At 39.3% G+C, this 14801-nt stretch overlaps 1 protein-coding gene across 1 annotated transcript in view; it reads right to left on the bottom strand.

Annotated features, from left to right (window-relative positions):
- Positions 1 to 8448: 8448 nt before the first annotated feature.
- LOC126094817 (bumetanide-sensitive sodium-(potassium)-chloride cotransporter-like) overlaps positions 8449 to 14801 on the bottom strand; it is a 275910-nt gene continuing 269557 nt past the window's right edge. Inside the window, exon 19 of the mRNA XM_049909392.1 lies at positions 8449 to 9099. Within this exon, the coding sequence (XP_049765349.1) occupies positions 8964 to 9099 (136 nt within the window). The 3' untranslated portion in view covers positions 8449 to 8963. The remainder of the gene's footprint in view (positions 9100 to 14801) is intronic.

Raw genomic sequence — 14801 nt, 5'->3', positions numbered from 1 at the left:
ATGCGGGAGGCCGGGTGGACGTACCGCCGAATTGCTCAACACGTGGGGCGTGAGGTCTCCACAGTACATCGATGTTGTTGCCAGTGGTCGGCGGAAGGTGCACGTGCCCGTCGACCTGGGACCGGACCGCAGCGACGCACTGATGCACGCCAAGACCGTAGGATCCTACGCAGTGCTGTAGGGGACCGCACTTCCCAGCAAATTAGGGACACTGTTGCTCCTGGGGTATCGGCGAGGACCATTCGCAACCGTCTCCATGAAGCTGGGCTACGGTCCCGCACACCGTTAGGCTGTCTTCCGCTCACGCCCCAACATCGTGCAGCCCGCCTCCAGTGGTGTCGCGACAGGCGTGAATGGAGGGACGAATGGAGACGTGTCGTCTTCAGCGATGAGAGTCGCTTCTGCCTTGGTGCCAATGATGGTCGTATGCGTGTTTGGCGCCGTGTAGGTGAGCGCCACAATCAGGACTGCATACGACCGAGGCACACAGGGCCAACACCCGGCATCATGGTGTGGGGAGCGATCTCCTACACTGGCCGTACACCACTGGTGATCGTCGAGGGGACACTGAATAGTGCACGGTACATCCAAACCGTCATCGAACCCATCGTTCTACCATTCCTAGACCGGCAAGGGAACTTGCTGTTCCAACAGGACAATGCACATCCGCATGTATCCCGTGCCACCCAACGTGCTCTAGAAGGTGTAAGTCAACTACCCTGGCCAGCAAGATCTCCGGATCTGTCCCCCATTGAGCATGTTTGGGACTGGATGAAGCGTCGTCTCACGCGGTCTGCACGTCCAGCACGAACGCTGGTCCAACTGAGGCGCCAGGTGGAAATGGCATGGCAAGCCGTTCCACAGGACTACATCCAGCATCTCTACGATCGTCACCATGGGAGAATAGCAGCCTGCATTGCTGCGAAAGGTGGATATACACTGTACTAGTGCCGACATTGTGCATGCTCTGTTGCCTGTGTCTATGTGCCTGTGGTTCTGTCAGTGTGATCATGTGATGTATCTGACCCCAGGAATGTGTCAATAAAGTTTCCCCTTCCTGGGACAATGAATTCACGGTGTTCTTATTTCAATTTCCAGGAGTGTAGTTTATGAAAAATTTCTGCCATATTTCTGACAGAACATAGGCCATGTATCTGCATTCAAACTCAAAAGTAGGTCTATCACTCCACATTATTTCTTCAGAAGTTTTTTCACTGTTTGGTTGTTCTGTACTGATAATATTATAGTACAAAAATCAATGAAAGTAAAAATTGTGTTTTTTCCCCGCATTGTTGGTGTTGGAACAGACAAGGAGCATTTGACGTTTTCCTTTAAAGAAAAAGGCTGCTGTGAATTACAGTCTGTGGACCAAAGTGCTGTCAATTTCATTCTAGTATTCACTTGAGAAGTACTTGGCAAAATTTATCTGCAAAAAGCGGCTACCACTGGTGTCTAGTTTATCATATGGAATGCTGCAGATTGTATTTGTTCGAGATTAACATGAGCTTTAAAGCTTGGAAGGTCTCGCATTGTGGCCTGCCCTTCTTACATAGAAAGTTGTAATCCTTGATCTGAATTTTCCCACTGTTTTCAAATAACTTCATGGCCACTGTTTTCTGGCACCAGCAAAAGTTTGCTGTTGCAGCAGACTTCACATCTATTTAGCCAGCAAGCTTCACATCTACTTTGCCAGCAAGCAGAATTTATTTCCACACCTCTGAGTTTTCTCTCAGAAAGAGAGTGAATAGCTTTATAATCAGCATGTTCTGCTAAGCATGCCAAAACAGCCAGTTTCTTCCTCAGTGATTACGAAAACACACGTGTTGTTCTCCGTACAACCCTTTCCAGTGGCTGCGGACATTGACATGGACCACAGGTCCTTGTGAGGATGTAGAGGGAGACTGCTACTTAACCTTATCACCCTCTGCAGTCTCTTCCGATCCCTCTCATACTTTCAGAGTGTATTTTCTTGGTTTCAGTCATAAATTGCTTCTGTATCTTATTTAATTGTGAGATCCACTTGTTTTCCTGTTTTTGAAAATCTAGATTTTCATACTTTAAAGTCATTTATGCATCTTTTGCATCTGACTGGCACCCATACTAGCAGTCTTTGACATTGTGTACCCCCCCCCCCCCCTAAAAAGAGAGGAAATATTATAACTGATAATGCAGTAGATGGTCCGGGTCTTATTTTCAAGAAAGCTTCAGCTTATTTAATGTTGAGGTTGCCCATTAGACAGAGTCTACAAAACAAACTAAAATAAAAAAAATACAATAACGAAAATTAATTATGGTATCAAATGCATATGCACATATAAAGAAATTTATAAAAAAGGATAACAAAAAAATGTAGTTGTCAGATCAGGATACACTTTAATACGAGGCGTGTTTTTTAAATAAGTACTTATTTGAAATTTAAAAAAAAATGTGCTAAGATATCTCAATAATTTTATTTTTACATGAAAGCCTGTACCTTAATCTACTTTTCTACATAATTTGGGTCAATATTGAAGCACTTGTCACAACGTTGAATCGATTTCTAAATACCCTCCTCATAGAAGTCTGCAACTTGACTTGTTAACCACTGCATCACCACTGTTTTGACTTCGTCATTATCTTGAAGACGCTGACCACCAAGGTGTTTCTTTAAGTGCAGGAACAGATTGTAGTCTACTGGACGCAAGATCGGGGCTGTACGGAGGATGATCTAGAGTTTCCCATCTCAAAGATGTGATGAGATCTTTGGTCTGATTCGCCACATGCGGACGGACATTTTCTTGCAACAAAACAATGCCCTTGCCCAACTTCATGGACTGTTGCTTTGATTCTGGTGTGACGTGGGCCATCCACGTTTCATTGCCTGTAACAACTTGGCTTAAGAAATCATCACCGTCATTGTGGTACTGCTAAAGAAAAGTCAATGTACTGTCTAAACATTTGGTTTTGTGCACATCCGTCAACATTTTCGGTACCCAACGTGTGCACAGTTTTCGGTAATTCAAGTAAAAGAAACATTAGGAAAGTCATCCCGCAAGGAGGAAATTATAAAGTATATGTTTTCTCTCTCATTATTGTCCACTTCCTGCACTAAACTTTCATTAACGACCGAAGGATGCCCACTCCGTTGTTCATCATGCACATTTGTGCGGCTGTCTTTAAATGCTCTCACCCATTTTCTTACCATTCCATCATTCATAATGTTTTCTCCGTAAACTGCACAGATCTCACGATGAATATCGATCGCTTTTAGGCCTTTAGCACTAAGAAATCTTATAACAGCCCCTACTTCACAATCGGTGGGAGTCATGATTATCGGAGGTATCGTGAACACTCAGTACACGATGTAAACAAGGAATAATCAGACTGTAATGGCGTCAGTGCTTATATTAAGGTACAGGCTTTCATGTAAAAATAAAATTATTGAGGTATCTTAGCATGTCTTTTCTTAATCTCAAAACAGTACTTACTTAAAAAACACACCTTGTACTTCATGTAACCCATAATACAAATGTGGTAAAAATCTCTAAAATCATGGCATGTTTAAAACATATAACTCACTAATAAAATAAATAAAAGAGGTGAAATTATTGAAGCATATGCAGAAGAGGCAAAAAATATTGATATTTTCTGTCTTGTGGTACAAAAAAATTCTTAACTACCTATGGCATAACACTTGTTCATAGTTAAAATATCATTGTGTTTAACAGTGAAAATGTATATTCAAGTACTTACTTTCCATGAAGTATACATTTCAAATTTCTAACGACTCATCGTAAGTCCTGGCAAAGCCTCCAAAATTGATCAGTTTTTGCTTCCTTCAGAAAAACCTGCAGTTAGCCATTAGGATTCAGTAATACAAACACAAACTGCAAATTTTACCAAGTTTTTATTCAAACTATCAAATTTAAAGCTTAAAGGCCTAGTATTAACACTTTTTGCTGTAACCTGTGAAAATGTTTTTTGGAGGAAAAGTCTGGTTTTCTCTGGTATGCACCATATACATTTTTCAAAGAAGAAAAGAGAAAATGGTAACAAGAAGTTCGTGAGAGGAATTAACATCTGTAGAAAACTGGTTTATTTGAGAGTCTGTTACAAGATTGTTTTCCTGCCTGCAGTCTCTACAGAATAAAATGACTAACATTCCTCTGATCTTAAATTGGTTTCAAGTCAACATGTGAAAATTGGCTGTTTCATTGTTGCCATATGCTATCTTCAGATGTTGAAAGTAATTAACTTACAAGCCATTATCAGGTGACAACTAATAACTGGCACCAAATTTAATGCTATACTTGGTTTTCTGCACAATATTATGTAAGCTCACTGGACATAGTATTAGTTACATCCCTAAAAGGGCACACTAATCACTTTGGAAAGCCATAAATCCAGTAGCAGACAGTCATATGAACCTCCACTGCTGACTTTGTCATGGCAGGGAATGTGTGTGTGTGTGTGTGTGTGTGTGTGTGTGTGTGTGTGTGTGTGTGTGGTATCATATGGTGCCCATAACCACACCAAGAATTAAGTTGCCTGATTTGTTGGTGTATCAGTGCAGACTGTACAGTACATCTACAAGGAATGGCGTTACTCTCTCAGTGAGATCAGATGACGTATGAACAGTGGTCTTAAGAATATCCTAACCGACAGAGGTGGCAGACTAGTGTCACTCCTTGTCCATCACTTTTAGTTTCAAGACCAACAAGAATTTTTGCTATGAATGAATTCAGGTCTATCTCAGCTAGTTTCTGACCGAACACGTGAGACACACTGCATGCAATAAAGTGAACATTTGCAGTCTGATACCTCGTCAAATGCCATTGCTCATAGTGGCACATAGTACTACATGTTTTCAGTGAATCAAACAACAAAAACTGGACATAAACAAACAAATACCATGTGGACTTTTTATTTACCAACAGCATGTTTCATCCTGTGCTGTAGATCATCTTCAGGTCTAACGTGGAAGAAAAAAGCAACAACAAAATGATTTTACAAGACTGTGATGTTACAAACACTTGTCTCACGCATAAGAAACGATGACAAATTGTTATGAACTCACACATATCTGGCACCGCAAAGTGCAGTTTGTCAGTGTTGTGTGAAACTAAAATAAAAAACAAGAGTGGTGGGGAGAAAAAGTTTACTCTTTAAGACATACATGCATCACATAATTATATGAAAATTTCTCCCACCACATCCTTCTTTCTTTATGCTAGTTTCACACAACTTTGACAAATTGCACTTTGTGGTTCAGGCACATGCAAGTTCATATTATTTTGTTGTCATTTGTGCTATCCATAAAACAAGTGTTCGTAATATCACACGTCTGCAAAATCAGTAGTGTTATTGTCTTTTTGTTCCAACCTAGATCTGAAGATAATCAGCAGCACATACTGAAACTGGTTGTCGATAAATAAGATGTTGTGATGCAGACTATGTTTATTTATTTATTATAAAAAAAGAGCCACAGTTCTAAGACATGGTATTAAATATGAAAACTGGATAGTAACTGCATTGACAGCCCTTTGAGGTGTTTAAAACCCACAATGTGTGTAATTCTGGCCAGAGGAAATTCTTTGATGTGTTTCGTACCTTAACTTAGACCCACTCTTTGGGGTTACAGTGAACATGGACCAGAAAGTTTATTTCAACATACTTGGTGACCAAGTATTGCCTAGCACTATGGGTTCAAAATATCTGTGAATGGCTTAAGCTGAATATAGCATACCTATGGACATTCTTCATCACTGAACTGAAGCAGTGTTACACGGTGTTAGTGAGATTTCTCTTGGGGTGTGGGTGGGGATTAATTTTTTTCCTCTTGTGCTTCATTTATTTGTTACAATTTTCTGTGTGCATTGGGGATAATGCCAGTTACACACACAGTAAAGAAATTTTCATGTCTTAAATTCTGTGCGTAGGCATGACACTGTAGCTCCTCATGTATTATTTCATACTTAAGCTGTGTTTCATAATGGAAATGGAAGCTGTTTAATGCATGAGGATCAGGAAGGCTCTGAAAGACAACAACAAAATACCAGGTGAAATGCTCATGTCATTGTTTGTTGAGCATGCACCAGTTTGAACTCACTGCTGCGCACCAGCGAGACATGTGACAAGATGTTTTCTCATTTCAGCATACTCTGCAGAACCCCAGTATCTTGCCGCTAGTCATTTAGAATTTAGTTGCCCTTTCATTGTTAAAACTTCTGAATGATATGTAAAACTAACGCTCATATGAATGGTTTTGTGTACCCTTGTTCTAGTGTCTGTTATAAGGGACAGTCAATGAAAATGTGGCAGACGGAAGTAGTAAGTAAAATATTTATTATTTCAAAAGTAATTGCCATAACTGTTAATACAAGTATCCCACCATCAGATAAGCCTTCGTGGTTACCTACAGAATCACGATTGTACCCAGGTGTGCTCTTCTTTGTCTGAAGTAAATTGACAGACACGAATGTCTTTCTTCAGGGCTCCAAAAACGTGAAAATCGCATGGGGAGTCAGCGAGATGGTATGGATGATGTGTATGGGCTTCTGAGCGAGACTTCTGCTGTGAAGTCTAAACCATCTTGGAACATATGGGCAGGCATTATCTTGCAATGAATGATGCCATCTGTGAACATTCCTGGGTGTGTGGACTTGATAGTGCTCTTCAGTTTTTGCAGAGTGTCCATGCACCAGTGTGCATTATTTGTGGTGCTGTGTTCAAGAAAGAAAGTCAATGAGCCACAGGCCCTTGAAGTCCAAGAGAAAGGTTATGACTTTCCCTGAGCTGGTGTGCATGGCTTTTAATTTTTTTGGTGCGGATGAATCCGTGACGCCATGTTTCATCTTCCATGACAATACCCAACAGGAAACTATATTCTTCAGCGTGGTTCTGTTCCAGGTGCTACCGTGGAGTCAACATTCTGTTCAACTTCTGTTCTTCCATCATACTGTGGGGGACCCACTACACACACAATTTTCACAATTTGAAATGCTTTGTCTTGGAGTGAATGGTACCATGAGTGATGCCCAACATGAGCCTAATATCTCCCACTACCTGCCACCAGCCATTTATGATGGTAACCTCCACCACAGCAATGACAGAAATGGGAATGACTGACTGTTGTCTTTCAGTGATACTCAACCGTACTGAAATCGTTCATACTGCACGAACAAATGCATTTGACATACACAGCACACATTTTGGTATGGCACTTCCTGACACTTCTTAAGCAGTCAAAAACCTCACTACGCCTTGGTGTTGCTATTTCTTGGCCTCCACAGAGAAGTTGGATACACACATAACTTGGTGACCTCACATCATACGCCTCTAACAGATAATGGCACAGCAGTAAACATTCGCGCCATTCCTTCCATATTCCCAATAGAAGCCACTTCTGTACACGCTTACATGCATTACCAACATCTGCACCATGCTTGTCTGTCTCATTTGAGTTTGACTGCCCCTTGTACATGCTGATCCTATCGATTTAGATTTTTTTAAAAGTTTTATTTCCAAAATTTGTTCTTTATCTTCTAATTCCTGTCTTGTTTCTGACCATTTGTAACAGTCACACCCGAGTTATTTATATTAGTCGGTTGATGTTATTACTCCCATCCCAATTTACCATATTAAATCTTCATTTATTATACCAGTCACCATGTACTTTGTTTTACTGATGTTTACATTTAGACCCCATACTTTACACTCTGTATCCTTAGTCAGGGTAAAATTAGTTCAGCATTTTCAGATTTTAATGAGTAAACATGTGACGTAACCCAATTGTAACTTTAATTTCAGATGATAAATATTTCCCAATTTTCATTTTTATTTAAAATTTGTGTGTAATGTTGAATTGCATTTATTATTTTCAGATATATTCCCAATTATTTAAAGCCATCCATAAAAGGTCTTAAGGTAAAAGATAGATTGATTTTTCTATATTTATGATCAGCAAATTAGGAGGTTGCGCTCTAACTACTTTCTTTTTGATTAGTCTTAGGCAGAAATGTGATCAGTTTATAGATGTCTAACCCTGTCTTGACACTGACTCCATCATTAAAGCTTTCAAAGTTTGCACAACTGTATTTGTGAAGGATTTTCCCCTGAATTTGACATAGGCTGAAATTTGTTGTAACATTGATTGCCCCTTGCATTCATGTGATGCAGTGTAATGGGGCATTAATTCAAACCTGTTCAATACTGAATGCTGTCTCTTACTTCCACCCCACTGTGGAGACCATATTGTCAGTCTATTACTGCTGCCATTCTATATTATTTTGACTTTACAGGGTACTAACTGGGGCTGTCTGAGGTGGACAACAGACATTCTTTTGAACTGTGCATGAGAGAAAAACCACACACAAATTATATTTCAGATAAAAATGACTATAATAGTATTACAAAGATTCACGAGCATGATTTTACAGATTTTTTTTTACAAAGTTTTTTTTAGCTGGGTTATTTTTGAATTATGTACATCATGCTTTTGTAGCATTTAGGAACACAGAGTTTAAATTCCATAATTCCATTTACAGATGAAAATAGGTTACGACATTGTAAAATTACCAACACGCACAAGACACAACTAATTATAAAACAGTACTTGACTAGCCTCAGACAGACATTCCTATATAATGTTTATATTTCACTTTCAAGCCATATAATTGATGTTAGGGATTCCTGTGTATAAATCCAATATGCAAAGCAAACCATTCTCCCCACTTTCACTTCTTACAACAACAGTATAGTCCTTGATTGCATTTGTTCAGTGAATTGATTAAAAGGTGCACCATTTTAAAAGCTCTGTATAACATTTGCTGCATCCAAAATATCCCATCTTGTTTATAGGCTGTCAATACTACACAGTTATACAAATAAAGGATGACTTAGCCAGTTCCAGCTTAGCTAAAACTTTTCATATTTTGTTTCTTAACATGCTCAGCATGTTTGTTTAGCGTGTAAACCACTGTTATCTATGAGTAAAATGTAAGAACTGATGACTGGTTACCCCGAACTAATAAGAATGGGGGCATGCCGTTTGTTAGTGTTTCAAGCCAAGCCATATACAGTGCAGCAGAGACAGCATTTTTTCTTGGCATTGGAAGTGTCCTGGAAAATAAAAGATAGTAATTAAAACTACTTTTAAACAAGTAGGTAATAGTTATTTAAATAAGATTAAAAAAAATAATGTTACCACACACGAGCAAATAAACATTCCAGAATCATGACACCTTGCAACAAGATTGTGGAGGAGGAAAGTGAAGTATTGTATTTATTCATTCATTTATAAATTGTGTTCTGTAAATTTTGTCATGAAGCCACCTTGTCTTCAGACAAGTGGCATGAATAAAGTTATTATATTAAAAAGCAGGCTACTTCTACAGCTGTACCCTACAAACCAGCTTGACTGGTTAACATTGTACCTTATGTTATGGTTTCTTCATTTTAAATTCACATGCAGACCACAGGAAATGAGATTGCTAAAATGCCTTTGTGTGTGGCAGCCTATAATTAGTCTAATCTTGTCTTTGCTGTCTGTATGAATGAATGTGATACATATGGTAAAAAACAAATCACATTTTTATTCTGCTAACATTAGCAGAATATGAAACTGTCCTACCAGGAAATGATGGGAGAATCCATAAATATTCTTACATTCTTCAATTAATACTGGGTCTGGAAACTTCGTTTATGTGGGATTGTTTGGCATCTACCTTCAAGCACCTGCCATTTCCATGGGGGAAGGGGTCTCTCGCGAGTCATACTAACCTGTGACCATTAGTGCTGTAATCCTTTGTATACATTCAATATTCCCTGTTGGAATATTTGGTATGGATCCCACACACTTTAACAATATTCTAGGATGGGTAGCACGCGTATTTTATAAGCAATATTCTTTGAAGAGTGATGGCATTTTCCCATTGTCATACTAGTGAACACAAGTCTGCCACCTGCTTTACCTACGATTGAGCCTGTGTGGTCATTCTGTTTTATAAACCTGCAAATAATTACACCCAGGTATTTGCACACATTGATTGCAAACTCGATTGTGACTCATTGGCTCAAGGGTGCTGATCCCACTGTTTTATTAAAAGCTCTGCATATTTTCTATTGGCAATGTTTTTACAGACTTGAAAAAAAGCAATTTCTTTGAAAATTCCAAAGTCCTGTTTACAATAAATTACACCTTATCATAAACAGAACTATTTGGCACATAGCTAAAGGAATTTCTACTGCTACTGCAAGAAAACAGCCAGATGTTTAATTTCTATTGTGAGAAAGATTGTTCTGTGTGACAGTTCACTCAGTAACATACATTCTGTTCTGTTCTGTTGTAGCACAGAAGAAAAGTGAAAGTTTATCTAGATTCTGAAGTACATTTAATGAATAAAACAGAGAAAATTCACAAGCATGTAGATCAATTACTTAGAAGAAGTATTTTCAGACATAATAATGAGTAAGTGAAATTACTGCATCTGCACAAGTTATTTCTTACACTTTTTAGCAGCCTATCATTCCCTTACATTGGGCGATGTAAGGAACTGTCTGCAACAACAATTTAAAACAATTGTCTGTCAGTCACTTTTTATTTTTTCCCCCAAGATGAGTTTCTAAGGCATACACCGTAATATTCAGGTGGTTCAATGGATTACATTACATTTGTATTTGCTGGCTGTAGGTACCTAATGTGGCTGGAAACCTGAGAGAATTTTGTCAGGAGCATATTGCAATATGGACTAGGCAAATGCCAGTGGGCAGGAAATTTACAAATGGGGCATTAGCCCAGGAGTTTGCCCAAAGCAGTTTTAAATGCCCAAATTCTGGGCATTGTAAAAAGTATTTTTGAAGATTTTAGTGCAGGAATGTACAGTGTGCTTATAATTAAAGTTAAACTTTCAAACTGCTATAGAAATAACACCATTGGTCAGAATTATGTCAAATTGCAACGGAATGTTATCGGAGAAGGGGGAAACATATAGCAAAAGAAAAATAAATAGTTGCAAAATGTAGCAATACATGGCACTGTAAGCATAATAATTTAATAATGGTCAACTATAAATGACAAATGAATCATAAAACAATGCCTAAGGTGTACGTTTGATGTTAAACAAACTGTACTACTCAGTGTGCATGGTTGTACAGGTGTGATACTGTTAGTTACGGAAGATCATTCACCACCCATCGCATGGGAAAAATTGGTTTTTAATTGTCCTGAGGTCAAAAACTGCATAAAAAGCATAAACCACATTGGTTTTTAATTGTTCTGAGGCCAAAAATGGCATAAAAAGCATCAATCAAAATCAAATCAGTTTACTAATTTCCGTGTGACTGGCACAAAACATGTTCAATATGCTGTTCAACATTTTCTGCAAGTTGAAATCAAGAAACAGCATGTTACACAACTGACCAAAGTGTTTCCAGGGTCACATTCAGATTGTGTTGCACAATGCGTGCCTTCAATGCAGTTAAGTTTGCAGTCAAAACACTGAACACAACATCTTTCCTTGACTTGCGCCATCGGGTGGTGGGTTTCCGGGCTCCGCTTAACAAGCCAAGAGTCCACTACACACAGGAGGCGGCTACACGGGTAGTGGGGGCTGTGTGGAAGGGACTGGGCAGTTTTTTAGGCTAGAGGGTCTCAGGGAACCACAGAAGGGACGTCTGTCAGAAAGTGGCACGTAAAACACAGTAAAGTAGTTGTAGAAACGATTGGTATTGTAGTTGTAAAATGTCGTAGCTGTGTTGGGAAAGAACCAGAGCTCCAAGCCCTAACAGAAAGCAGTGAAGCTCAAATAGTTGTAGGCACAGAGAGCTGGCTAAAGCCGGAAATAAGTTCAGCCGAAATTTTTTCAAATGATCTAAGTGTTCAGAAAGGGTAGATTAAATACAGTTGGTGGTGGAGTATTTGTTGCTGTCAGAAGTGGCTTGCCTTGTAGCGAAACTGAAGTAGATAGTTCGTGTGAAATAGTATGGGTAGAGGTTATACCTGACAATCTGACTAAACTATTCATTGGATCGTTTTACCGACACCGACCCCCCCCCCCCCCCTTTCCTGTCAGAAAGGTCACAGTTCATAGTTATAGATGGAAAGTCATCGAGTAAAACAGAAGTAATATCCGGCATTCCCCAAGCAAGTGTTACAGGCCCTCTATTGTCCCTGATCTATATTAACGACATAGGAGACAATCTGAGTAGCCGTCTTAGCTTGTTTGCAGATGATGCTGTCATTTACCATCTTGTGAAGTCATCAGATGACCAAAACGAATTGTAAAATGATTTAGATAAGATATCTGTATGGTGCAAAAAGTGGCAATTGACCCTGAATAAGGAAAAATGTGAAGTTATTCACACGAGTACTTTGATTATAATTACAAAAAACCTAAACTGGAATGATCACATAATATTGTGGGTAGAGCAAATGAAACACTGCGATTCATTGGCAGAACACTTAGAAGTTGCAACAGGGCTACTAAAGAGACTGCTCACACCACACTTGTCCGCCCTATTCTGCAATATTGCTGTGCGGTGTGGGATCTGCATCAGATGGGACTGACGGATGACATTGAAAAAAGCACAAAGAAGGGCAGCTCATTTTGTATTAGGCGTTTTTCGTTGCGAGGGGATCTTCTCCTCCAATAGTGAAGACATTCTGTTGGCACCCACCTACATAGGGAGAAATGATCATCACTATAAAATAAGAGAAATCAGGGCTTGCACAGAAAAATTTTAAGTGCTCGTTTTTCCCGCATGCTGCTCGAGAGTGGAACGGTAGAGACACAGCTTGAAGGTGGTTCATTGAACACACTGCCAGGCACTTTATTGTGAATAGCAGAGTAATCACGTAGATGTAGATGTTTCAAATAGCCTCACAGCCAGAAGTTACATGGATTGAGATCAGGTGATCGGGATGGCCAGGCTGCAGGGAAATTGGGGCTGATAATTTTAGCATTTCCGAAATGACGCTTCAGCAGCTGCTTAACTGGATTTTTGATGTGCAGAGGTGCACCATCTTGCATAAAAATGAACCCATCCACACTGTTGGAGAGCTGGAATGACATGGTTGCGCGAAAGACACTCTTAGCGCTTACCAGTGATATACAGGTAACAGGATTGGAAGCACCTGTCTCTTCGAAAAAATATGGCCCTGTGATAAATGATGCTGTAAACACATATTCGACAATTCTGTGTATTGACATATCCTGTCAGATAGAAGTGGATTTCATCTGTCCACTAAATCTTCCACAGCCAATCATTGTCCACTTCCATGTGAGCAAGAAATTCTAAAGCAAAGGTCTCTCTTGCTGGTAGGTCAACAGGAAGCAACTCTTACACATGGATAATTTTGAATGGATAACAAAGAAGGATGTTTCATTGGATTTTACGCACCGTGCTGGTGGGTATGTACAATGTTCGGGCCATTTTTGGTGCACTACACGTTTGCACACCACCACTTGTCTCCTCCTGCATTGTTGTGGCCACTGCTTCCACTGACACTGAATCAATTTGTTTCCACCCTCTACCAGGTTGTACACCAAAAGAACCAGTCTTTTCGAATTTCCAAATAATTTTCTCTAGTCCCATGGCAGCAATCGGACCAATGCCTTTTTCAAACCTTCAGTGTTCGGAACTTCTGCAGAGCGACATGTGCACAGTCATCATTCTTGTAATACAGCTTTACAAGCAGAGCATGATCCTGCATCGAGACACTCATGGCGAACGTTTGAGACACGAAAGGAGAAAAAGCTGTGTACCCAGCGTGTTTATACCAACTTCAATTGGTCATGTGCATGACACGTGTTTTCATTTACGTATTCTGACACGTACAGCGCTGATCAATTTTCACACTATTTTATTTTCTTCTGCCATATGTTTTCCCCCTTTTACTGATAATATTGCATTGCAATTTGACATCATTCTGACCAGTGGTGTTATTTCTAGTGTTTCGGAAGTTTAACTTCAATTATAACCATCAGGTATAGTTTAGCAGTTAAAATTAGGGATGGGATGATACTCCCGATATTAGAAGTTAATAAATGTTTACACTTATATCTATGTTATTCATTGCCTTTATTACTAAGAATGAAAGGAAAGAAGAGAGCAGGTTTAGAGAAAACCTCTCTAGTCCTTTTCCTTCATCCCTCTTCCTTACTCTTCAACCCTTCTGCCAGAAGGAGGCACTGGCTCCGAATGCTTGCATACACAATACCTTTTTTTGAACAATTAGGAGCTAGACAATACCTCTAAGAAAGGAAAGGAATAGATAGCACCAAAAATACGAGTAAGAACACCAGTCAGACACTAGGACAATACGCATTCCCTATTTTGGCACCATTTTACAGAAATCTGCCGATGTAAGGAAATAATATGAAGCAAGAATTGCTTTTTCCCCATCAGGAATAAATTATGTAATAGACTGCCACACAACATGAAATCTAACAAAGACATGTTGAATCAGGTGTTTACAATATAAAATGCAATGGATGCCCAGTAAAGTATGAGCATCAGATCGGATGGAGCTTCTAAACAAGATTTAACAATATTCATCCGGATTTTCCATTGTTTAAACTCGATTTAAAGTATGCGTAAATGCTTTTAGGTACAACACTCCCCCCCGCCCCTCCTCCCCCTAGTAATCTTCCATTGCTACTCACACTGATAACAGGACACACTTCTGACAACACAGGTAACACTTTAATAATACACAAAAAACTTAATGAAAACCGAGTTTGTTATTTTTACATTTTTAATTTTGCAATAATTATATTCTTAAGCAAAATGTTGTAAAGAATTAAGCACATTTGTTACCTATA

The sequence above is a fragment of the Schistocerca cancellata genome, chromosome 8 (assembly GCF_023864275.1).
Source record: "Schistocerca cancellata isolate TAMUIC-IGC-003103 chromosome 8, iqSchCanc2.1, whole genome shotgun sequence".
Taxonomy (NCBI): Eukaryota; Metazoa; Arthropoda; class Insecta; order Orthoptera; family Acrididae; genus Schistocerca; species Schistocerca cancellata.
This window is presented reverse-complemented; position numbering and strand designations above follow the sequence as displayed.